General features: G+C 40.0%; 1 protein-coding gene across 1 annotated transcript; it reads left to right on the plus strand.

Annotated features, from left to right (window-relative positions):
• cntn2 (contactin 2) lies at positions 1–27,201 on the plus strand. The gene is made up of 23 exons (XM_044023924.1): positions 1–238; positions 8,022–8,186; positions 9,724–9,865; positions 10,383–10,558; positions 10,704–10,799; positions 11,063–11,275; positions 11,594–11,696; positions 11,803–11,984; positions 12,307–12,443; positions 12,890–13,019; positions 13,629–13,779; positions 14,591–14,718; positions 15,430–15,605; positions 15,946–16,066; positions 16,836–16,994; positions 17,122–17,271; positions 17,591–17,661; positions 17,991–18,225; positions 19,322–19,437; positions 20,327–20,513; positions 22,247–22,359; positions 23,020–23,188; positions 25,265–27,201. Exons 2-23 carry the CDS (start codon positions 8,117–8,119, stop codon positions 25,372–25,374), a joined length of 3,135 nt encoding a protein of 1,044 aa, XP_043879859.1. The 5' UTR covers positions 1–238; positions 8,022–8,116; the 3' UTR covers positions 25,375–27,201.
• Positions 27,202–27,435: the final 234 nt, after the last annotated feature.

Consider the following 27,435-nt stretch of genomic DNA (forward strand, 5'->3'; position numbering starts at 1 on the left):
AGGGCGATCAAAAGAAATAAGGGATGCGGAGGAGAGAGAGAGGGAGAGAGAGAGAGAGAAAGAGAGAGAGAGACTGGTCAGTCCATGAGCAGCTTCGCTTCGACCAAATTTTGATAGAGAGAGAGAGGGAGGAGAAAGTCTATTTCATCTGGAAGCGGTTTCTCTCGCAGCTTCACCTCTGCCTCCTGCGCATCATCTTTGGCTCCGCATCGGCACAGCCCGGGGAGGATACGGTCAGGTAAACAAACCCACACCTCAGCTGCTTCTGCTTCTGCTTCTCTCAGCACAAAGAGCAGCAGCAGCAGCAGCAGCAGATGATGATGATGATGATGATGATAATGATGCGGGTTTTTCTCCACTTCTTGCTGAAAAGCTGCTCACGGCGCAGCAAGAAAAAACGCTAGCGTATTAGTATTGTTATTATTATTATTATGATTATTTGACGCAATAACACGTTGCAGAGCCACAGTCACAGCTAAACGTTATAGGAAACATAACTTCATTTATATATAAAATAAATCATCATTCAGTGCTCCTGTGCAGTAGGAACTCTGCTGTAGATGACTCTCTGGTGTTTGTATAAAACACTGCAGTGAAGTATGTACCATGCACTCAGCAAATTATATTTTTATACATAATAATTATGTAAAACCCAACACATGTTATGTGTTGTGACAGACAAATCCTGCTTATGTTAAGGCTCATTGTGTTGAATTGGAGAAAGTCAAAATTCTAAATAGTAGCTGATAATGAGAGCATGAGATCAAGTTTTTTTTTGTTGCCTCTTACATGGGATTATTTTATCATATTTTCAGGAGTTTGACATCATTTTGATCTGGCCACAAATGCTTGTTTTACATCTATAACAGTTTCTATAAGCTCAGTTGACAACTAATAAGAAAGTGAAGATGTTTGTGATTTTATATATTTTTTTATATGTGTTTATATGTATTTATATATATGTTATATGTATATATATATATATATACACACACATACATACATATGTATATTTGTAATTTATAAGTGTATGTATACGATACTCAATACTGGTTCCAATCAATGGATCAAATGTAAAATCTGATACAATCTAAAAATCCTACGTGCTATATGCACAGACTGTAAACATATAAGAAACATCAGCAGCAGCATTTTAGCTGAGTCATGTTGTTTCATTTTTCTGTAGAGGAGAAGAATATATGTTACACAGTTGGATAATGATGTCTTTGAAATAGCTTATATCAGCTTCGTAGTTGAAAAGGTCTAAAATGACTGTATCTGACTGATCGATAGATACTCAAATTTGTGATATTGGTTTCAGTATCAGATGGAAAAAAAAAATCATCACCCTCAACTTGTTGCGGGTGCTTTTTATTACCATGTGTGATTATTATATCATATTACCCACAACATCTGATCACAAGTCTCATGTCGGCTGTAACAATAAATCCCACTCATACTAATGTATTAGGCTATAATGAGATCATAAATGGGTCTGTCTTGTTCAGAGAGATTAAGGATCGTGTTATTATTATTGTTATGTTTTGTTCTGTGGTCACATAATGTGTTGGCTGAGATGGAATAATAACCCTCAAAACCACATTTTGTTCATGAGCATGTATAGTAGGACTTGACGGGACATGAGCATGTCAGTGCTCTCTGGTGGACAAACTATGAAATGCACACAGTTTTTCCCTAACCTGACAGTTAACGTAAGCGGTAACGCAATCTTTGTGGTGGTGTAACCTTCAGTTGTACGTTTTGAACTACTTTCTGACTAAGTCACATACACAACATCTTCAACTTATGACAAGGGAGTGTTAAAATGGGCTGGTATTTTTATTTTTTTATTCATGACATTTGATGGACCAACAAATAATCATTTAATTGAAAAAAGTAAACAACAGATTATTTTATAGTGAAAATCACCAGATGATTTTTGTTGCTGTCTGTTTCTTGGACAGAAATGATGTAACATTATGTGTATGTTGCGTCTTCATTATGTGTATGAGGGAGCACTTGTGTGTATACAGCGTCATCACAGGGACAAGAGACATTTACCCTGTCAAACTACTTACGTTTTTTAGCAGTAGAATTAACTTCTGAATCTTTTCATGGCCGCTTCTTTGTCCGAAAAAAAGGAATCCCTTCCTGTGTGTAGTGCGGCAGATCTACACACTGCTCGACTGAGAAACAGTCATGTGAAGCTGATGCACTCAGCAGACTATGTACCCGATTAATTGAGAAAATAATGGTTTGTTGCAGCTCTAATAATGTTTAATTCAGAAATTAGACATTATTTAAGAGTCCCAGTTTAGTTGCCTTCTCTGTTTCATACAGTGTGGACATATTTCAGTCTGAACTGATACAGGCAGAGTGATTGAGAGACAGAAGACTTTATTTCTCACCGACTCTTGACTCGCTGCATTTATTTATTTATTTATTTCACTTGATTGAACTGCATTCTTTTTCCCGTATTTCATTGTTTATTTTTTTTGACACCCAACCTGATGTGCAAGACATGGAGGGACAGAAGGAGCCGGTGACAACAACCAACTCCATCTGTCTCTCCCTGACACCCTCCATGGTGTGCAATAGATAAATGAGATTAATAAAAAAAAAAATATATAGAGTATATTGTGGTTGGCCACTAATTAATCATAAACCATTCAGTTTCAAAATAAATAAATAAAGTGGTGTCTAAATTGATCCTATTTATCTGCTTTTTAACCGTGTGAGTTCCCCCACTTCCCCACATTCACTCAGGCTTCTCCACAGCTGCCTCGTGTCTCCTTATCAATGCTGTGATTGATCCACCAGATGAATGCACCAGAAACAGTAAAGCTTTCACTCAGACGCGTCTCGCTCACAGGATTCCTGTTCTCAACAGTTCTTTGTGCTCTAATAGGGAAAGACCATGAGGTCACACTCAGATATGAGTCCCGCTAGTTTGTCATGACTGTGAGGCCTCTGAGCTGCTGCACACTGGCAGATGGATGTGGAGATATGGATCTGGCAGGAAGTAGGAGAATTCTTTCTTCTCCTCTGACACATCAAACCAGTAGATGATCTCTGCAAGGCGAAATTTGAAATTGTGTTTTTAGGTTTTTTGGACGGCAGTTTATTCCCCCACTATGCCGTTACCATCGGCTGGTGCTGATAAGCTTATGTTTGAAAGCGGAATTAAAATGGCCTCCAACAGAGTTCACATCATTTTGGTGGAATGGTATGAGAATATGCATCTGAAATGACGTCATAGTTGGAGCTGTACATGATTTGGTCCAAAATAGTTTTCGGGTCAATTTGACGGATCGCAATAATATGATCCAGAATTGGCACAGCTGATAATGTTTGCATCTTATCATTTTCACAAGAAAGAATTTTAAGCCAGTGAATGAAATTCTGCAGTGCTTAAAGTAAAAGCCCAGTTGACAACAAGGTTCAGTTAAACAAGGCTTTTATTGTGAAATAGAGTGCAGAGGAATATTCAAAGGGGGTATATGTAAGGTATGTGACTAAAGTTTAAAAAGGTCAGTGCAGTCCAAATTAAAAATATTGCCAGGTAGTTTAAGGGCCTTGTTGCCTGGTACATTTACACTCGGTACGGTTTGTTTGGGTTGTGTGAACATAGTCCAAGACCAAACAGCCAAACTGGTCCTCTTGAAAGAGGTGGCCTCTATTCGCACCTTTCACTGGCCACAGCCTCAGTGTTCTCAACTACATCTACAAGTGAGGAGAAGGGGGGAGAACTGGGATAAGAGCTGCTGATAGATGGGAATGAGAACGTCGCCTCCATCCTCCGTGTCTCTTCCTCCTCCACATGTAAACTAGCACAGAGTATTTTTACCCCAAGGTGCCAACTTGTGGCCGAGGATGTGGGCAATTCTTGCGGCTCTGGGCCATCCAGCCCACGTGTGAGACACAGTGACGAGTAATCTGATTTAGGACCTCAAACTGAAGTGACAAAGATTCCGATTTAAAAATCAGAAATGACAAAAAGGCTGCGTTCAGATTACCAGACGGTAGTGACTTGATCTTTAGAGGGACATAAAACACCTGTAATGGATACAAGATTCTAATCATCTTTGTCTCAACACCCTTAAATCTCTGTGGGCTGTTCTCATTCACTTGTGCCTAGCCTAATTCTGCACTCACGTCATGTGAAGTGATTATAGTGGCTCCTGTGAGAGGTGCAGAGCTAGTGATGGTCAGTAGCGTGCACTGCAAGAGTGCACTCTGCGTTTGTGTGTGCCAGTGTCGTAAGTGTCGACCGCACTTCAGTAAATGGTTCTCTGTCTTCCAGGGCTACAGTACAAGTGGCAAGAGGGACTCATAGACTTGCTATTGTTCCCAGATGATCTCTCTCTCACACACACACACACGCACACACAGGGATAGAGAAAAAGGGAGAGAGAAAGAGAGATATGTTTCTCTGTGAGCTGATGAAGTCACCCTGCTCTGAGTCTCCTTGTTAGGATGACAAACTAATAGCTGCTGAGGGTGCAGCATGCAGGCTGGAGAGTTTTATCTTTCCCAGGGGTTAGACGTCTGGCTCAGGACTCCCCGCTTCCTCCACCTCATGAAGAGTTCAGTTTGTCTCTGTACAATCACTCGTTTTTATTCTGCCCATTTCATGTCGCCGTAATGGTGCTCCTCCCTGCAGGTGGTCTGTCAGTTAATGCCTGTGCGGTGTAAATTGGGGTGTAGGGGAAGTTAGTCTGGACTGATAATTAGCTGCCTGTTTGTCTCAGATGCTCTTTTTGTGTTGCTCAAATGACAGGAACGTTTCTCCGACAATTCTTAGAAACAGGTGTTGATGCTATTGATGTCAGGGGAACAAGTAGCAGCTGCGATTGTTGGAAGAAAAGACGTGTCAAGGAGGACGATATGAAGATTTCTGTCCTGACTAAATGTTCTTTTAAAGACCTCAGTAAGTTTGCTGCCTCTGCAATTTTGATAACTTTCGAAAGCTGCTCATCAGGCACTCAAACTCCAGTCACAGAGCTAAGCAGGTTTGCAGAGGAGAGAATGTGGAACTATGGTAATTATGGTGTTTCTCTTTGTGATAGCCTGTTTTTAATTGTGGTCATTTTGAAGTGGGGGCACATTCATTAAGCCTCTTATGAGTTTCAAGGATGTTAAGTGTTATTTTCAAACGCAGAGGTCAGACAAAATGATTTATGGTAAAAAAAAAAAGGTTCAGTCAGGTATAGGTATGGATGGATCAATTTACAGAGTCCAGATATAGGAGATTTGTTACTGTAAAAAAGAAAATCTAATCTAATCTAAGCTATGATAAAGTTTGGAAATTGGAAAACACACACACACACACACACACACACACACAGAGTCTCCTCTGTGCATGCATAAGGCAGGAGTGAACATCTTGCTGACCGACCATCTGCCTCATATGAACTGGCAGCTGGTACCAAAGCCAAACCAGTGCTTCCAATCTCTTATAGGAAAGATAATAACAAGGATACGTTGGGCATGGTGGATAACCGGGATCCCACACTGCGGGAATCTCCACACTGCAGATCTTATTTTGATATTTAATGGTAGATTCTCTGTCATTTCTGTGCTGCTGTGTTTCTTCACTGTTCATCATTTGTGATGTCCCGTTACACTTTCATAATTTATCGGAATTTATTACACACAAATCATCTCACTGGACCAGTTTGCCAGTGGACGATGAAAAACAACCAAAAGATTTTCCTCTGCCATGTCGGTCATCTCTCCTTTCATTGGAGCAGCTGTGGCTCAGGAGGCAGAGCAAGATCCCTGGCTCCTTTACTCTCCAGGCTGATATATATCCTTGTGCAAGACACTGCACACACTCTAGTTTCCTGTCTGAAAAGGGTGTGAGACAAAGCAGCAAACACATTCTTCAGATATCATTGACTTAAGCAGGCATATGTCACATTATAGGTGAGAAGTGTAGTCAGACACTACACTTGTCTGTGTGAGTCCAGCACCAGTCAGTCTATTAAGATCTTCACCTCGGAAATTCCAGCCCTGTAAGGAAATTAAATCATAAATGAGATATTCAGGGAGGAGTATAATTTAACGTAATTTCCATTGTTTGGCCCGGCTGCAGTGATGTGGCTTTGTGAGAGACTGCATTTCTATTACAGTATCAAATTATAGCATTTTGATGCACATTAGAAATTTGATGATGTCATTTTGTCTCAAAACAGACCCAGAATGTAAAAGCCGGGGAAAACCTTCACACTGTTGCTGTAGAACACCATAAAGTGGCCCTGTGCGTCCTTATAATAATTATAGTCGAGCAGACTTTTCAAAGTAACTCAGTTTACAAGGAGTTACATTTACGTGCAGACATGAAACCCAGCATCAGCATCATCATCAGCATCTTCATCCTCTCTCAGTTTGTTTTACAATCAAACGTGTTGTACTTGCCACAATTAATATAATATATCTTATTCCTCTTTGTTGGTCCTGGGTTGATCTTCACATTTTATCCACCCTTAGTTTAGCCACTTTGTGTGTGTGTGTGTGGTCCATGGGTGTCCATGTGTGTCCCATCAGCAGATGTCCTCACAGTCCTAAAAATGTCCTTATGGCCTTGGGCAGTTGTCCTCTTTTAAAGAACATGAAGGTGTGTGTGTGTGTGTGAGAGAGAGAGAGAGAGTTTGAAGGACACATTAAGGGTGTGTGTCCTTGTTCTTCTTCTGTTTTCATACATCAACTTCAGAGCAGAAAATAGAGAGACAAACAGACTCACAACACATTAAGTATTCATGCATATTCAGGTTTATGGGGAATTTATAGTTAGTTTGTTATTGCTAAAGAGCAAAACAACTGTTTTGACAAACTGTGAGATTCTCAAGCCTTTGATTTCATATCACAATTTTGGGAATTACTGAAAATATGATGTGCTACTTAAAAACTAAATTAATTACTATTCACGTCTCACATTGAAACAACAGGATTAGAATGTGAGGGATTTACCATCGCAGGGATTAGACAAGGTAAACAAGACAAGACATAGAACAAAGTACATATATAACACAATTAAAACATCAATCACACTGATTTAGGATTAAAATTAAGAACAAGTAAGACTTTAAATGAAATTTAACAATATCATCAGGGGAGAAGTCCTAATATAGAATATTCCACAGCTTAAAGCATTTTCACCTTTGGCTTTTAAATGAGAGTGGGTCACTGCAAGTTTGACCTAATGACCTAGGAGCAGAATGCAGCATGAAGCAATCAGTGAAGCACTGAGGAGGAAGACCAGTGAGAGCTTTATGGACATAAAGTACATTTTGAAGTGAATTCTGTCATGTGGATCTGTAAAGGGACAAGGATCAAATAACTCCTGACCACCCTGACCACCCTGTAACACACCACGACATACACACTGAGCAGAGTGAGGCCTTATGTGCTGCAGAATCAGTCAGTATGTGTGTATTTTTCTGTGTAACGTTGTACTGGTCTAGGTATTTAAATTGGTATACTATATTTAATTTTATTCCTATTGAAAACAATATCTGAAAAAAGTCACCAGTTTCTTGGTGTCGCTGGTAAATAGGACACCCCCTCCCCACTTCTCTAACCTCAACTTCAACTTTAATATTATCCCAATCGAAATTTTTATAAAAAATAGCACAAAAACAGGAAGACAACAAAAATGTCAATCATTGCTCAGCAGTAAAGCAGGATCTAAATGATAGCCTGGGAGCAGACTCCTCCAAAAGTGAGAGATTCTATTTCTGTTACTGTTTTTCCACTTTGTGTTTCTGCTTAATTTTAGACACAGACAGAGAAAACAGGTTGATGCTGGGAGGACAGTAAATCTGACTCCGGGCTCACATGGTCAAAGAGCTTCAGTCTCTCCATCAGAAATGAATGCTACCGACAAGTAAATGACATGAGGTTGTGCTTTAGTTTGTCTTCTGCTGTCTGTTTACGATTATTATTTAATAATTAGAGCATTTCCTCTTCAGAGCAAAATTACCTTAACTTGAATATTCTCTTGTGTGTTTTTTACACAGGTCCAAAGTGGAGGCCTCTTCTTCCTCCTGTGAGACACAGTGAATCCGTCTGATCATCTGCTCTCAGTCAGTCAGTGATCCAGTTGTTGTTCAGCATGATCCAGATAATGGAGAATTTGCTGTGTCTACTGGTCCTCAGCTTAGTGCATTTAAAGGACGCTGCAGGTAAGTTTCACATAAACACACACACACACACACACACACACACACACACCAGTGTCTTCACTGAAAATGATGTTCTTCATCCAGTGCTGACAAAACATTGTCTGTCCCTATCTTTGTCTACATCGTAACCACAAACAAGCATACAAATAACAAACACACAAATAAATGTTCTGTACTATATTTGTGTAAATGTATGGTTGAGGTGCATCTGATTAAAAATGAATGACTTTAGACAGCAGAGGAGAGGGAATTCAATTTTCCTCTCGAAGGCCTTGTACTTTTGTCTCCCCCGGGCTGTGCTGGTGAAGTAATGCTCCAGTGTGATGAATGGTGATTGGGTGTAGCTTATGTTGGAATTACTGAGCTGGTGAAATGTGTTGTCACATGTGCTCCGTTCCCCTGGACAAACAATACACTCGGCAGAATAAACACTGTTCATTATGTCAGAGAATATCACAAATGTGCATGCTCTCCATCTCTCTCTCTCTCTCTCTCTCTGTTGTTCACTTCAATTCAAACAAGAGTTTGTGCAGATATTAAACAAAACCAAATATATCATTGCACTACAAAAACATTGTTGAATCACAGCTCTCTGCCCTGAGATTCTCTACTCAGACCAGCCTGTCTGGCACAAACAATTATGCCATGTTAAATCTCTCTTTCTTAGCCATTCGGATGCTCAGTTTGCACTTCAGCAGGGTGTCTTGACCTTTGTCTCTGAGCCAGAAGGTATAGAGTTGCTGCCATGTGATTGGCTAACTAGATAATTGTGTTAACAACACGTAAACTGTCTAAATAATAAGAGTAAGAAGACTCATTTATTCCTTTATTTAGTCATACTCTCATCGCATTCAAGAATTAATAAAATCCATCCATACTTCCTACAGAATGTATAGAGTAGTGTAAATGTAGAGTTGTAATGATTACTGACTGGATTCTGAGCCCTGAATGATTTCTTTAGTGCTTTCATTGATTTGGATTTTTAGTTTTCATTTGGACTTTGATGACATGGTTTTGGTTTATGTCTTGGATTGTGTTTTTGTTATTTTGTCTTTGTACTTCCCATTTTGTTTTGTAAATGTGATAGGTAGATAGTTTTTACTTCCTGCTGTTTCCCATTTGTTAATTACCACCACCTGTGTTCAGCTTGCTTCACTTCCTGTTATCATTATCTCCTAAAGCTCACAGGAGTTAGTCTCTCCTCCTTTTCCCCTCAACAATTGTCAGGAACTGTAAGCTTTCTGCCATTCTCTCTAATGTTTTCTGTGTTTTTGTCTGGGTCAGTCCCATTGGCTGAGTTTGCCTTCATCACAGTATTGTGGATACTTTTTGACATGAAAAGCTATAATATCCCTATGTGGAAACTATTAATAATAAGAGTTCTGCGTCCGTTCACCCAGGTGCCGCATGCTTGCTGTGTGACCTGGCTCACAGCAAGACAATTGTAGCCAGATTGTTAATGTTTTTTAAGGAGCATAACTACTTTAGCACAAGCTTTGGTATGTAATTATGTGTGTTGTGAATAAATAATTTACAGGTGGTGATGTGTGTGTGTCGGGTCATGACAGCGGGCCAGTGTTTGAACAACAGCCAAGCAGTTTAATTTACCCAGAGGGCCTGAGTGAAGGCAAGGTTACCCTCAGCTGTCAGGCCAGAGCCAGTCCACCTGCTTCCTACAGGTGGGTGAAGCGCGCACACACACACACACACACAGACATAAATGTTATTAAAACACCTTCTTAATGTGACACCTTCTAAATCACATTTAATGCTGTGTTTTAAATGTGATTGTGAGCTGTAATTCTACTAGAAAGTCCTGCAGGAAACTGTACAGTCTTATTTGACCTTTTAAACAGCCGATTGACTGTTTTAGTAAGAACTTTTTAATTATTTTATACCACCTGAGAAAATATTGAGCTCTTCATGGACCACCATTAGGACCAATGTTAAATTACAGTAGCATATAAAGAACCTCATTGTTTGAATTAATATAATTAAGAAATAACTGAAATAAATGACACAGTAGGTCCAGGTTGTTGGTGCTCACTGCTTTGCTGTCTTAGTATGTCTGATGTGATTGTGAAGCAACTGGTGAATTCCAGCGGAAATGCAAGTTGGTAGCAGAGTTGAGTAAAAGAAGCAGAACTTCCGTTCCATTTCAAACAAATCCATTTTGTCCTGCTCTTTCTCCTGTAGATGGCTCGTAAACGGCACAGATGTCGCGCTGGGTTTGGACCTTCGTTACACACTGGTGGCTGGAAACCTGGTCATCAGCAGCCCCGAGTCTGTAAGAGACACTGGCTCATACCAGTGTCTGGCCATCAACCGCTGTGGAGTCGTCATCAGCAGAGCAGCCAACCTCAAATTTGGCTGTGAGGAACTGAAACACTTTAAATGTTTAGATCTGTTTGAGTGGTTACTGAGGCATCAAACATTCAGAATTACTACTCCTTTGGCGACTGCCAACTTTGTATAACTCAGTGTTTCTGTTGTCCTACCTTTTTCATCCGTCTACAGACCTTCATGACTACCCTCCAGACAGCAGGAGTCCACAGACGGCATATGAGGGTATGGGGACTTTCCTGGCCTGCCAGCCTCCTCCACATTACCCAGGTACCCACTCTGCTTCTGGGTTTTATGCTGCTTCTGGAAAACCTGAGTATATTAAATATTATAGTATTTTAGTGTTTTAAAACACCTGATAGATTTTAGAAAAATTAAACAGCACTGAAATTGTAAATGGGCAGAATAACTATGAGGCTGTTCAACAGGTTTTGGAAAGTGCATATGAAATAAAATGTACAAATAACATTATAAGAAAAGTTAAATTCTCACTGGACTACCATTGACCATGATTTCTACTTTCCTCTCTCTAGCCCTGTCATACCGCTGGTTCATCAACGACTTTCCCAACTTCATCAAGAAAACCGACAGCCGCTGGTTTGTGTCGCAGGTCACGGGGAACCTGTATCTGGCTAAAGCGGAGCTGAACGACACAGGGAACTTCTTCTGCTTCACCACCATCAGCATGGACATCAGCACCAAGAGCACCTTCAGCAAAGCCAATCAGCTCAATGTTCTGCCTGATGGTAGGAAGACAAGCTGCATCAATGATATTATCTATATATAATAATAAATGTCTCATATAGCTTCACATGAAGATCTACAGGAAAGCTGGCTCTGTATAGCTGAATTAACTGGCCAATGTTTTTCATTGTGTGATGATTATGAACACACCATAACAGCTTCAGAAGTTGTTTACAGAGCTGTTTGAACCTTCTGGAAGGACTGCCATTTCTATAACTCTATATCTTTCAAATGTTTGTGGTACTATTTCAGTTTTTAGATCTGAAAATAGCTGCAGTAAGTGAAAGTACAGTATATTCACTGCTACTTTTTTTGTCCAGCCAATCCAAGGAAGTCAGCACCGAGCATTAAAGTGCGTTTCCCAGGGGAGACTTATGCCCTTGCGGGACACACCGCCCAGTTAGAATGCTTCGCCTATGGAAAGTAAGCTACCAATTTAACTATCATTGACTATCTCATAACTGTTAGCACTTCCAATTGTCTACCTCCAACTGTGATCCACCTTCTCTCCATCTTTTTTTCCTGACAGTCCGGTCCCAAAACTGCGATGGAGGAAGGTGGATGGACTAATGCCGTCCAAGGCAGGCTCCTCGGCAGAAGGTCCCACCCTCATCCTCCAAGACCTCTCCTTTGATGATGAGGGTATTTACGAGTGTGAAGCCTACAACTCAGAAGGAAGTGATACATACCAGGGACGCATCACTGTACAAGGTGAGGAATGTGAGAATGACCACTCAGTGTAATGTAAATCAAGTAATCTGAGTGAGAGAACACCTCTGGACATCCTCGATGAAAGGAGAAAAGAAATAATATTATAGTCTGAAAACAACATTTGCCAATGCAGGCAGAGTCTCCTCATCTGATGAGAGGAGATCGAACAGAGAAGCCATGATCTGAAACTGTTAATATTTGAACAACCTGCGGATGAAACGGTCAACGTTTTTTTTTTTTGTCTGATCTGCTCTGAAGGCAGCATTCAAAAATTCTCATTGTCTAATCAATAAGCTCATTGTCTGTCAATGGTTTTCTCTAGCTCAGCCGGAGTGGTTGCAGGTGATGAGCGACTCAGAGGTGGAGATCAGCTCAGAGCTTCACTGGAGTTGTGTTGCAGCTGGTAAACCACGACCCTCCGTAAGATGGCTCCGCAACGGACAGCCTCTCAGCACACAGGTAAGCGTGCAGAAGGTGCATAACATACATCCAGTCAAATGCTCATAACCCATTATTTATGATTTAGGACTCTAGCTCCACTAATATGTATAACTAACAAAAATAAAAAGTTCTTATTGTCTTTTTAAATGAGCAATGGGAATATACTCACCCATAGCAAATCTGTTTCTTTTAAACTAGGTAATAAATTAAATCCAGGAAATAACATTCTCCAAACTTTTTATGAAACAATAATAATGAAACAATAATAAAATGTTTTTGTGCTATGAAGGACTGAGTACCTATATTTGCTCATGTGATATTCTCATATAACTGAATCCATGATGGAAGACAATGACTAGCATATCATGTTTACTCTGCTGACCATAGAGTAAATGTGATTAGGGCTTTTTCTCCCTTCACTGTGTTTTCACATGCAGTACGTGTATGTATCTACTCTCCTTCAGGACCGGGTGGTGGTGAACGGAGCTCGTCTTAAGATCAATAACTTGGCTCTGGAAGATTCTGGAATGTACCAGTGTGTGGCTGAAAACAAACATGGCACCATCTACTCCTCTGCTGAACTCAGAGTCCAAGGTAGGAGGTTGTAGCTATCTTTGTTAGATACTGGGTTTTTAAGGTACTGATAGTGTTTTGCATACAGCTGAGCTAATCTGTAGGATTACTCTTAGAGAATATAGCTTCTAGTGAGGAAACGGGATTAACCCTCCTGATGCAATGTCACAGATAAAATCAGTGTTTTTAGCTGCAGACACAGAAGCTTCTATATTGCTTCTTCATTTATTTCTTACATAAATATGAATAAAGGATTTCAAACACAAAAGTCTGTGTGCTGTGATGTAGTATTGCTGATTTTGTGTTCTTAAATTTCACGCACAGACAGCTGTATCTGTGTGGGCTCGGCACAGCACAACTGTATAGTGGAAAAGCGCCATAAAATGTGGACTGAGTCAGTACCTCATTCAATAGGAAAACTGAAATTTGCCAATATTGAAAAATGTTCAAATATTACTGAAATTGTTTGAAATGCAAATATATTTTAATCAGTGAGGGCTGATTCTGGAAAAAACATATTTTTTTTCACCAAGTGTTAGTTGGTGACTTGTCTTGATACATTCTTCCTTCCTCCATCTCCCTTAATCCGACTCTGTGTCTGTGTCTTCATCATATTTCCTGCTCCTCCAGTTCAGGCCCCAGATTTCAGATCGAATCCAGTGCGAAGGCTGATTCCAGCAGCCAGAGGAGGGCAGGTGATGATTGAGTGTCGCCCTCGAGCTGCTCCGAAGCCAAGCCTGTTCTGGAGCCGTGGCACAGAGCTGCTCACCAACAGCAGCAGGTAGTGGACACGCTGTGTCAATGTGTTTCTTTGTTGTTAGTGCAGTGGATTAACATGTGGAAATGTTTTATAAAAAATAATTAACACAAGACACACAACTGAAACAGAAACTATAAAACTATGCCATCAAAATAACAGCATATGGATATGCTTTCTAATGTGGACACAAACACTGATTTGTCTGTGTAGTGGATTAAATGGCAGCACAAATGACAGGTGTGTTGAGAGAGGGACTGTTTTCGATTTCAAAGGAAGGCCCAACATTTGTGTGTAATGTAATATATGGAACTTTAAGGATGCACATTGACGCTTTAAACAGGACAGAAGAACTGACTTGTGAATACTGGAACTCATCCTGACACCACCTGCTGATGTGTTCCTCCCGCAAATGAGTTGTAGTGCTTGACATCTACATTGTGCCCAGCTCCGTCCTGTTACCCCCGCTTTGCACCATTTAAAGTAATAGTTTGAGCTCAAATGATCGTCTGAGCGGCTAAATATATGAGCAGTGAGTCTGTGACTGAAATCAGCTGTGAAATCTGTGGGTGGGAAGCTGAATAAGTAAGCGTCTTCCACTGTGGAGTGGAACTGACTGAATGTGCTGCAAGAAGCAGCCACAGTTGCTGTACAATGCTTTGCATCAGTACTTTATCACTGTTATGCTACAAAGCACTGGCGATGTGTAATGCACATTGATTTTATTTAATCACTGTGTATTGTGTATTATGTTTTGTCCATGTCTGAGCATGTGTTTAATGATGTTATAATCCACTTCAATTGATCATCACTCCCTGTGTGTCTGTTTTTGCAGAGTCACTGTAACTTCAGATGGAATCCTGTGGATACACAACATCAGCAGAGCAGATGAGGGGAAGTACACCTGCTTTGCTGAAAACTACCTGGGCAAAGCCAATAGCACTGGACACCTGTCTGTCAGGGGTGTGTATATACGCAACGCAACGCAACGCAACGCAACGCAACGCAACGCAACGCAACGCAACACAACAAAACTTTTGAAGGATGTATTATTGTTCATTACAAACAACACTGAAACTTTGAATCATCCATTTGCAAAGCAAATTTTTAAAAATATACTTTGAAAGTTTGTTTTTTAAACTGAATATTAAACACTTTATTTTTTAAATAACTTCTCATGGCCCACCAGGAGTCCAAATAATAATTTCTGATGATTCCAAATACATTCTTTGGCAAATAATAATGTACACTGAAGCAGATTTTATGGTTAAAGAAAACCTTGACCACTAAAGTATGTAAAGCAAACTTTCATTGGCTGTTGACATCTACGAGACAGCTGTCATTCTCATACTACCAGAAACAGTTTTCTCACAAGTCAATCGTGCTGGCATATGAGATTTTACTTTTATTCTACAATTTTGTAGACATTTTCTTACTGTAAGAAATAGGGGAGTAGTTCACTGTGTCTAAAGCTCAACAATTCACATGTTTCTCTTTTGTTCATTTATTACATAAAAACACTGTAACAATGTTTCTTAATGTATGCAACAAATAAGAGATATAGCACATTGTGTATAAGGATGAGGTACTTTGTAACATCTACTTACACAAAGTCATTGCTAAACAATGGTGCAAAGATCTTCTTTAAACATGTTTTTCATCATTTTATTGCAGATGCCACCAAGATCACACTGGCTCCTTCCAATGCCGACATTAATCAGGGGGAGAATGTGACACTGCAGTGTCATGCCTCCCATGACCCCACCATGGATCTGACCTTCACCTGGGCCCTCAACGGGGTTCTGCTGGACGTGGAGGGTTCTGCAGGACCATACCACCGCGTGGATGGGGTGAGTCCTGTAAAGGATGATGTAGTAGTTTTCATCCAGGCTTTCTGAGACCACCCTCTGCGGCGTTTGAGTGTTTAGTCCCAGAATTTTGCTGTTTTAAGACAAACTTGGCTACAGCATACATAAGATATGATAACTTTATGTCAGAATGACAAATAAAAAATGTGTTTAGCGACAAGCTCTGAGAGTAACTGTCATGTTTTATGTGTCAATGTTTATTAAATGACAAGGCAATGGTGTAGTTGTGTTCCAGTTGTTTTATCCCCATTTACAGTGTTTCAGTTGTTTTATCTTGATTCATAGTGTTTTCGTTGGTTCTCTCCATTCTTTATCATTTCAGAAGGAAAACATTGGTGACCTGCTGATTGTGAATGCTCAGCTGAGTCAGGCAGGAATATACACATGCACAGCTCAGACTGTGGTGGACAGTGCATCGACTATGGCTCGACTTGTGGTCCGAGGTAAGATATTTCTTTACAATTGCAGAACGATAGAAAGGAAACCTCATACCTGTAAACTACAGGGGATATGGACGTTAATGGGATAACAGAAGATGAACCCATTTGCCATTTCCCAAATATTTATAGACATGAACACAACTTATTAGTTACAATTTATTTCAATGAAATACCAACACGTTCATCAAAGAGTGTCATATACAACTGTGTCCTGTTAAGGTGTCACCTTATAGATGCACAAGGTATGCTTCTGTTTCTGCTGATCTGTGACAAACAAAGATGTTCTCTTCAGTCTGTGGAATAGATCAAGATAATATTTGATCTAAAATGATATTTTGACACACATTTTGGCTTTAAAAAATATTGCACCTTGAAAATTGCAGTGGGTTGTATTGCGATTTCGATAAAATTCCGATTAATTGTTCAGCCCTATTTGGTACCAGCCAACCAAGAATAATAGTAGTTGCTCAAAGATGAATTTTTAGAGCATAATAGACAAATGAATCAACCCACGCTTCATCAGCAGGTTCTGACAAACATTTATTTAGGTAGAATATCACACCAGAAGCACTTGAATTAACGGCTGTGATCTGGTACTTAACTAAATAACATGAATTTGTTCCTCCCCATATAACAGAAAAAGGAAGTTTTTTTTTTCTCTATCTAATAACATCAGAACACTCTTGTCACTATGTTTTAAAATCAAGTAAACAGCTGACAAAAATAAAATACAATGTTCATGTCAGCAGTGAATTTATTACGTTGTTTCCAGGACCCCCAGGACCTCCAGGGGGTTTACTTGTGAGGAACGTTGCCGAGACATCGGTGGAGCTCAGGTGGAGTCGTGGCTACGATAATCACAGTCCCATTGGCAAATACATCATAATGGGCCGGTCATCACTATCATCACAGTGGAAGAAGATGAGGACGGGTGCGTCCATGCGCCATAGCTGAATGAATTGAATTGAATGAATATATTGTTCTAAAAAGAGCATACTAGGTTGAAATATGGTCAGATTAAATAATCTACTTGACGTTCTGTCATTTGTGTTCATCAGACCCAGTGAACATTGAGGGGAACGCAGAGTCTGCCCGTGTGATGGGACTGATTCCCTGGATGGATTATGAATTTCATGTCATTGCCAGCAACATCCTGGGAAGTGGAGAGCCCAGTATGCCCTCACAGACCATTCGCACTCAGCAAGCAGGTGAGGAGCCACAGGCTGCCTCTTGTAAGATATACAAGCTCTTAGAGCCTTTAGAAAAAGGACTGTAGCATTTATTTTTACATTAAATTAGGGCATGCTGTAAGAAGGTTCAAAATATTGATTGAACACAGATATAGTGTTTCAGTCTTTGACAAAAGAGTATACTGATCCACTTGATCCACAGTAGATTAAAAATAACAGATGTATTACATATCCCATGCCAACATGTTAAAATACTTTGAAATGCAGAAAGGAAAAATCAGACGATTATCTGTATTTATTTTATATGTGATCTTGTGCTTATGTGTTCGGTCAACAGCTCCCACAGTGGCCCCCAGTGGACTATCAGGAGGAGGAGGAGACCGCAACGAGCTCATTGTTACCTGGACGGTGAGTTGATGACCCGTCGCTCTATATTTTAAATTTGGCTTGTTTTAAGGTTTCAAATGGGCTGGTCTCTACTTTATTTATGTGATCTGGTTATCTCCAGACTCCTGCCAGAGTAACGAGATCTTCCAACCAGATGTTCAGAGATTGAGGTGCACAATAACTAGACATGATTAAGCATTCGAAGTGGCTGCCCCCAGTTTAAGGACTAGTTTTCAGGATGAGCTGGACAACTTGCCTTATTCTATTGCCCTGCTTCTCTCTTATTTATAAGAACACTGGATCAGACTTGTAAGATTTTCACATGTCATCTCTCTCCTGAAACTCCACAGCCCATGGCCAGAGAATACCAAAATGGGGACAATTTTGGCTACACCCTGGCATTCAGGAAGAAAGACACATCATCGTGGACAGTGGTGCGCATTCTTCATGTCGAGTCCTCTCGTCATGTCTACTACAATGAAAGCCTGACGCCGTACAGTCCATTTGAGGTGAAGATCAAAGCTTTTAACCGCAGAGGAGAGGGTCCGTTCAGTCAGATCGCTGTGGTGCACTCTGCAGAGGAAGGTGAGCCACGGAGTCGCACTGCACCACCACCACCACCTATTTTGATCAGGGTTCACGTTTCAACTGCTCTGACACCACTGCTGCAACTCTGTACACAGCAACGTAACTCATGTTACACTATTACAGTTTCAACCAGTGGGACTGTTAGGCATTTACAGCAAAATCCACTGATAAGATTTTTTAATCTGACAAAAACATAACTCACTGAAAAATTGGGTTTTGACACTTTTTGCAGCAGGCGATTGTCTAACATGCTCACAACAGCAGGAGAATGTCCAGCTGTGCATAAACCTTCCCCTGCTATGTATCTTGCAATATCCTTGTATGAATATATCTGTTCGGTTTTGCAACTGCTTTGATCCCAGTTGCAATTGTTTTGGAACTGTTGCAATCTCCTTTTATCATAACTTTCCCCGCTGTTATCTCTTTCCTGTTATAAAACTCATTGTTTTTCTATAAAGTCCTCTGGTTCTATTTCATTTCAGTGATCCTGTGACTTATAACCCTCGGGTCAGTAGCATTACACTAAATTAACCACACTTGTGGGTGCAATATCAGTATACTGGGAAGGAAAACAATGCCGTTCTTCACCACGGAGTGACAATGAATGTTTACAGGTTTACTTTCATTCATCAAACCTTGTATTCACCTATAAACTGTCGATGATCTCACTGCTTTTTATGAGCTATACAAATAAAATGACCATGCTTTACAGGCCCTGAAGGCAATTTCAGAACATCTAAACTATATTGCACTCAATCTCATAAGGCAGCATGATGCTTGCTTTCAGGAATATGATTATATTATATGTAATGTTATAAGTGATATAGTATATTACTGTTTTATTGAACTAAAATAATGTAATACTCAGTAGTGCACTGTTTAAGACAGTAAACAATGTATGTCCCTACCTGCAGTAGTGTCTGTGACCACCAGTGGTCGCCACTAGTGCTTATACCATTATCAGTCAGCACTCACAGAAATTCACAGACAGTAAAAAAAAATACATGCTTCTAAGACGGTACCTTTTTATTATTAAGGTATAAACACAGTGTATGTGGTATGTTGCATATTCTGACCTCTTGTTTCCCCACAGAGCCAACAGTGGGACCGTCCAGCATTAATGCCACAACACTGACTGCCTTCGACATCCAGGTTTCCTGGGAGCCGGTCCAGCAGCTCAGCACCAATGGCATCCTTAGAGGATATGAGGTGAAGGGACGACATAAGAGCACATGTAGGATTTTTGCCCAACATGGCAGTGTGTAATCAACAGTCAAACATGTTGTGCCCAGTTCAGTCTCATCTGTCTGGAGAGATGTTATTTATTTTTCTTTTCTTGTAATATGTATATTTCAGATATATTATTTTGTTTTCATCTCTGGGATTAAATGCTGATACTAAATCTATCTGAAATGTCTTTAAAGCCACAGTTAAAGTTTAGTTTTATTAAAACTTAGGGAAAGTATTCCTCTGTATTTGACCCATCCTAGAATTAGGAGCAGTGGGCTGCCACACTGAGTAGCGCCCGGGGAGCATTGGGAGTTGGGTACCTTGCTCAGGGGTACCCCGGGATTTGAACCGGCGACCCTCCGGTTACAAGTCAAGTTCCCTTTCCGCTGTTTTTTTGGGGAAAATAAGGGTTAGGGTTTGGGGTACAGTTTACAGTTTGGGATCCTCATCAGATGAGCACAGATGAATGCACATGTGCAGACAGATGACCCAGGCATTCCCCCCATCTTAAACTCTCATTGCTGATTTATTTTCAGTGTAGGCAGTTGTTGCCAGTGCTGGAGGAGCGATCTCTCCACTAAAGGGAACTGTATACATAGCAGTTGCTTCCTCTCTGAACTGCTCTGTGATTGATCAAAACCTCCCATAATGGGACAGCATTTTCAAAGGATGTAAACAGAAACCAGAGGAGGTGCAGAAGTAATAATCAAACCAGCGATGAAGATGGATGATGTCTGAGGAGAAAGCTATCCCCACATAGCAAACAAAATGATTAGCATCATCTGCCGTGTGTACAGAGACATTGATGTATGTGAGGGACGCATAGGTTTGCGCAGTGTTTCAGGTTGCATCTGTAAATGTGTTTCAGATCCGGTATTGGCGGCAGCATGAACGGGAGGCAGCAGCAGACCGGGTGAGGACAGCAGGACTGGAAACGACAGCCAGGGTGTCTGGACTTCGACCCAGCACGCGATACCACGTTGCAGTTCTGGCCTACAACAGTGCTGGCACAGGGCCACCCTCGCCACGCACCACTGTCACCACTAGGAAGCCACGTAAGGCAGTAGCTTTTATACAAAATGATCTTTTGTTCTTAACTTGAGCTCTTTTTACAGAAAATTAGAGGGAAGACAACACCTCACAACATCTGAACATGTCTGTCATCGTAAAAGAAATTAAAAAAAACATCTCTCAAATGATTCAAATAATGTTTTTGTATAGCACCAAATTAAACATTGTCTCAAGGGATTTCACAAAGTAAACTTGAGGCCTTTTCTAAATCTGTCTCATGTAAATATAAGACAACTACTACTGATAAGAATGCAATTACAAATCTCACTCTTTGTGTGGTTCAAGTTGATTCTCTCTGCTAGGATTATAGCTTCACTGCAATTAGGTTGCCAATTTGAATCCTGGCTTCGACTGAGGACCTTTTTGTGGGGATTTACTGTAGGTGTGAGTGACAGTGAATGGTTGTTTGTCCAGGGGATCAGACTTGTGACTTATGCAATAAATATTATCAGACTTATGCAATATTCTGGATATGCTGAATGGTTACATCTTGTGTTAGTTTGACTTACCCAAGACGATCGACAATGGCTGAAATCCACAAGGTAATTGCTGTTGTTGACACATTTGTGCCTGGGGCTGATGATGAACACCATGCAGCTTCCTGAGTTTCCTTTTGTGTTTGTTGAAATCTATTTATGCACTACTTGAACTGAGAAAAGGTCGCTCTGAATCGTGGCCCCCGCCCACCCTACAAGTAGACATTCAGCAGGATCCTGAGTAGTTCCGTCATTATTCCACTTCATAGCCCAAGACTCCATCATGGGTGTTTTCCCGTCAGACTAAAAGTGTCCTTGTAATCCAGCTGGGGTAAATGAGCCGTCTCGTCTCGCTCTCCACCTCTCCTCCTGGCAGAGATGTATTTTCCCTCTCAGCTGCAGGAGTCTGGTTCTCCTCAGTGCTCAAGGAGGTACTTACTGCTCCCTCAGCCTGTGGCTCCAAATGTGTTCAACAGTAGGTTTAGACATAATCTCTGTATCACTTTTCTGCCAAGAGCTGCATTATCATAGACACATGTCAAAATACAGCCAGTTTATCCATACACTCTATTATATTATTACAGGATCCTTGAAGGCAATTTATTCACTGTCATTTAAGAGTACAGTAGAGTAGAGTAGTTAGAGTAGTTACTATTTTCTATTCAGGCTGGGTTAAAAAGATTTTCAACTAATTTCTTGGATCCTGTACAAAAACCTAGCCAGACTTGACCACAATGGTGTCTTTTGACAGTATACTTTGTGTCTTTTTGTTGCGCTTCTCAGCTGTAAACTTTAAATGTGACAAAGTTTCAAGTTTGAGTTACCAACGACTGTAATGTAGAAGTTGCACTGTGTGGTCATATGAACAAAAGTGGGTACATTTGTAAACGCTAATATTGTTAATGATGCTCCATGTTGGGTCCAGATTTTATACAGTTTTGAGATCTGAGAAAAGCTCCATAACTAAGCAAATTTGGTATGGAAACTTGAAGTATTGCTAAATAAATTTCAAATCAAATGGGGAATTTGTGATTTGGAAGTAGCAATATCCAGGCAAATAATATACAAGTACTCTTTACTTGTTGGAACATTATATTATATTAACTGTACAGTTTATATATGTCACCTTTTGCCTTGTGAGATTTTCTCTGATAATGATAAAATCTCACAAGGATAATTCTCTGATTTTTTTCTATCTGTCGTTGACTTTTAAGTAATTTTCAAAACATGTCTTTGTCCAGCTCCTAATCGTCCTCCAGGCAATGTTTCATGGAAGACCGATAGCTCATCTGTAATAGTGTGGTGGGACCACGTGAAGGCCATGCACAACGAGTCTGCTGTTCTGGGCTACAAAGTAAGTTTGTGTTGCACGTGGGCTTCTTTTTCTAAAGGAAAAGTTAATCCAAGTTTTGACTTTAAGGCCTTAAACTCCAGCTTTTCATACATTTACGTATACATTTTATAACTAGAGGCACCTGTGCAGCTTGAGAACACGCCAATCATTATCACATGAAACACTTGGAAGCATTCCCCTGGTACTGTTTTCATGCTGACAAAATAGAAAGTAGTGATGTACAGTAATTATGACCCTGCTCTGTCCTCACACTCTTTGCTCAACCATGCAGTGGAGAAGCTCGGCCTCTGCACAGTCACTCACACATCCCTGTGTCTAGAACCTGCATGTGATGTGCAGAAAAACAGGCCTAAGATCTTAAGATCTAATGAAAATCTATTTCAGCCTTAGCGTGTACAGAATATTAATATATGAATGTTTGTCACTTTAGATGTTTTTAGATGTTTTAGATGTTTTTAGACCGTTAGACAACCATTTCCCGGAACATGATCATGAAATGTTTCATCAGAACAGGAATGCTGCAACACTAGTCCTTTTTATGTCAGTGCAAACAATGACACTGCAGTTGATAAACCGCTTAAAATCATTTCCAGGAATACCTTTTATATTTCTTTTAGTTGATATTAGTTTTATAATAATATGACTGTGTACGTTTGTCAGGTCTTGTACAAACATGAAGGCCAAGCAGCGCTGAAAGTTCTGGACAAGGCAAAGACGTCAGTGAATCTGCCTCTGCCGAAGGACAACGGTTACGTCGTGTTGGAGATTCGATCTTGGGGAGAGGGCGGAGACGGGCCAGCGCATGAGATCATTGTGTCCCGGGACACAGGTGAGGAACAACAATACACACACCGGAGCTTTTCCTGATTGTTTAAGAGACCTTTGCACACAGTGAAATAACCATTGATAATAGGTAAAGCAATATGATAACAAACATAGTGTGTGACAGCCTTCTTGATCCAAACTGATTGATTATACGTCATATTTGCATTGATAACTGTGTCTTGCATTTGAACATGACTGTCGTCTCAAACAGCACACGTGACCACAAGTACCGTTTTGCATGTGTCAACAAAGGAACCACTTGCTGTTGAAATGTAAGATGGATTAAATAGGATGAACCTTTGGTTCCTACTTACTAAAGTGACACAAATCTGATTTTGAAAATTGAAGTTTGCATTTCTGTGTTCTCACAGCCCTGGAAAAAATTCAATTTAGCCTGGTAGTCTGAAAGCAGAGATACAGACATCCTGGTTACACTCAACAGCAATGTTTGGTGCCTTTGTGTCATGTCTTTGTTCATCTCTCGAACATTTTATGTCCCTATTTTAACTGTAATTAAAGGCATAACACACATTTAAGATATGACTGTGACATTTTTAAATCGACTGTGTGTTTTAATATTTTAATTATATGGAGAAATTACCGTTTTGGTTGCATAGAATGCTAGAAAATGTACTATTATTAAAAAAAAATCCAACTGTAAATCCGACATGGACTTGGTGATTCAGTGTCTTCAAAACACTGTTTCTGTTGCATTTTCTCCCAAGGACACGTGCAGTGGATCAGGTTATGTGTATGTGCTTGTGAGCATAAATTGCGTCATAGCTGCTCGTCAGTCCTGTGGACAGGCTGGCGACATGGGTGTTCTCTGCGTCCCCTTCCCCACCCGCAACACACAAAGGAGAAGCACTAAAGATTTTGATTTTCGCCAATAGCTACAGATACTGAAATGTGATAGTTAACGTTTACAAATTCATTCATACAGACTATGTTGCTCTGTTTTTTAACAGAAGAACATAAATACACGGGAGGGAACACGTACATGGAGGCATCAAGTCTATACTGCAAATTCTAGTAATAGTAGTTAATAATTTATTAATTATTATTAAGGCTGACAATGCCTCTATAAATATTATATCTGAGATTATGGTTTATCTAAAGAAAGAATTAATCTTAGAGACTTATGTTTGATCCAAGGCCATTTTATCAGAGCGATATTGGCACTCTTATTTATTATACTGATCATAAACATGCCACTAGTATCTTTGACAGCTGCAGTGTTGAGTTTTACAAGACCTGATGTGGTTAGATATTTCAGGTTGTTTAAAAGGAGAAAATCACGTTTGAATGTGAGGTTTTGAGAAAGTTCAGTGTTTGTGACGAGTCTTGTCTTTTCAGGTAAACTTTCCATTCTCGCCAACATGTAAATAATATTCTCTGTATGTATCTAGAGACAAAAGGAGTAAAACTGTGCAGTAAAACTTGGCCCAAAGGTAGATGTGAATGTGAAACATGCAACCGTAAAGCTCTCACACTTCACTCAGTGTCTGGTTGTTATAATAGCATTGTTAGAACAAGAATTCTCTTTTGCACAGTACTGTACATTTAAGTTCATAGCTTTATCTTTATTTCTCCCTCTTTTAATTGAAATAAGGACACATATTAACAAATCATATTATACCACATGTTATATTTGACATACATTATATACTATATTTGACATGACGTGCAGTGATGTCACATAATACAGTTAGATCATCTGTATTAGAGAGTATACTCTATGTGTAATTTTACAGTGACGGACAGATTAGCAGCTGGAGCAGCTGCAGATTACAATCTCCAATTTTTTATTTGTTGGTAAATGAGGATTTTTTTTTCCTGTGGTATCTTCAAAGTATGAGGCTCTCTGTGAGGAGGATTTTTCCCAGTGAAAGAGGAAATGCATCTCTGTTTCCACCTCTCCTGTTTAGCACTGACCGTGTGCATGCACTTCTGTGTAGTGATGTGTTTCTGCCTCTTTCTGTTTGTTCAGGATCAGCCTCTGTTTTCTGTTTAGGATTAGTTTCATTTTTTTTACAATGCTCCAAATATGAATCACACTCTCGCTCTCACTTTCTCTTAGGAACTGGTATGATGGTCCAGAACAAGGCCGCCTCCACACTTTCCAGTTACACTCTGCACCTCTTCACTGGCTTGCTGTTCCTTACTCTCACATATTTGTCGGGGCTGTGATCTCAGCCACTCTTTGGACATTTTACTTTTAAAGGCTTCAAAGTAAAGTTTCTCCATTTTCTCGGCCTGTGTTTTGGGTTGGGTTCTTCACGTGGTTGGGGAAGGTTGTAGCTTTGCAGGAATTTAAAGACTGGGAGGGATTCAGTTTTTTTTTATAATAAAAAGATGATCTTTTTTTAGGGGAAGGAAGGGCAACTCTGACTGCCTGACTGGAGTGCTTTTGTGAACCAGTGTAAATAAAAAAAACAACAACAACAAAAAAAAAACATGCCTTATGGGACCATTACATTTGTGGACGACACATCTCATAGTTGCGAAGCTCGGACTGGAGCTGGCGGGAAGAAGACTTCACAAATTTCATACATTTGAGACCTGGTATTAACATCCGTCCTTGGTGATTTGATGAAATTGCACACAGAGCAAAGTACAAAGGTCAATACATACCAAATCTATCCTGAATGCATCCTCAGATCTGATCACAAAAACCACCTGTCGGGGTGGTTTTGGGACCACATTTATGAACCTCTGAGCCCCTGCAGTCTCACAGTGAACTAAAAGTATTTTTTTACTCTAGTCAGAACCCAACACGGCAATTTATTTGTTGCCATTGGTGCATTAATAACACCGATCTAATTACTTCACCCCACAGAGTTTGTGATAGACACATATGTTGCCCAAGAATTTTGACCCTGACCCTGCGGATTCGAATACACAACCTTCTGATCTGGAGTCAGACACTCTACCGTTGCACCACAGAGTTACACATATAGCAGGGATGTTAATACCAGGTGTGAACAGGGCCCGAGTGTAAATGACTGTCAGTTTGATGAGGTTCACACCAAGAGCAATTATTTCACACACACACACACACACTCTCTGATTATATGTCGCACATAAAAACTTAGCTTTAGCTTATTGTGTTGAGAAAAACAATTAGTTTCCCAAAATGAGTTCTGTTCTGTTAAATCCCTTGTGACACACACACACACACACACACACTATACAGCCTTCTTACAGAATTATCTTGAATAAAACCGGTGTGACATCACTCATGTGCACATGCAATTATTTCGGACATAAAATCTGTCGCTTGCAGGTCTTTTTGCTCATAGTGTGATCATGGACTGAAAGCCAGGGAAAAGCTCTGATAATGCTTGTTAGTGTTTATGCCTCAGCTGTAATTATAGCACACTACAAATCTATGTTACTGGTCCAAATGAATGTTTAATTTTTCTATCCGTGTTTCATTTTGGGGGAAGTGAAATTGGATGACTGGGATTTTTTCATTGTGTGTAAACATTTGTTGTGCCTGCATTCTGAAATTGTTCTCACAGCAGTGTACTGTAGAAGTGTGTCTCTTTATTGTTAAGGTTATGGCAGCTGCTTTTTTGCTGATATGGAATGTTCAGGGAAGCAGGGATGAATCACAGGACAAGATCAAAGACTCGGTCGTACAGTTTTAGTGTTATATTTCACCTTCATCGTTAACCCGTCATCTTTTATTAGCTCCCATGTATTTTTTTTATGACAGTTTACAGAAAGGATGTGCCCTCCAGCAGACACATTCTGTCTGTTCCTTGTTTTATTTTGTCCAGATCATGCTTTTTCTCTAAGTGCAATGTGCTTATTATGTTTGTCTTTTGTTGTTGTTGCCTTACTTAATTTGCTCAAGACTGTCTTTAAGTGTTGCCGTTAGAAGGTTAAAGTATAAAGTAATTCTTTTAGGTTCAGACCTCATCCAAGACTTGCCCCGAGTCTGAAGTCTAAATCAAAAATATCAACGGTTCAATAAAGAAACTGAAAAGTGTGTGTGTAAAAAAAAAAAACTTCAAACAACTCAGACAAACGATAAGCTTTTAATTAACTTGGAAGGATCTGCAGCCTTTTACCTATGCCAGCAGCTCCGAATGAACTTTATTGTATATTTTGTTGCATTTTATTAAATATTTGAATGGTCTGGACAACCAAAATATTTGTGTGTAACTCACTTTGCAAGTGGTTGAATAAGACTTCTTGATTGTATGATGATGTGCTTTATTTTCTCAGTAAATGACCATTATG

Source organism: Solea senegalensis, linkage group LG4, assembly GCF_019176455.1.
Source record: "Solea senegalensis isolate Sse05_10M linkage group LG4, IFAPA_SoseM_1, whole genome shotgun sequence".
NCBI classification, from domain to species: domain Eukaryota; kingdom Metazoa; phylum Chordata; class Actinopteri; order Pleuronectiformes; family Soleidae; genus Solea; species Solea senegalensis.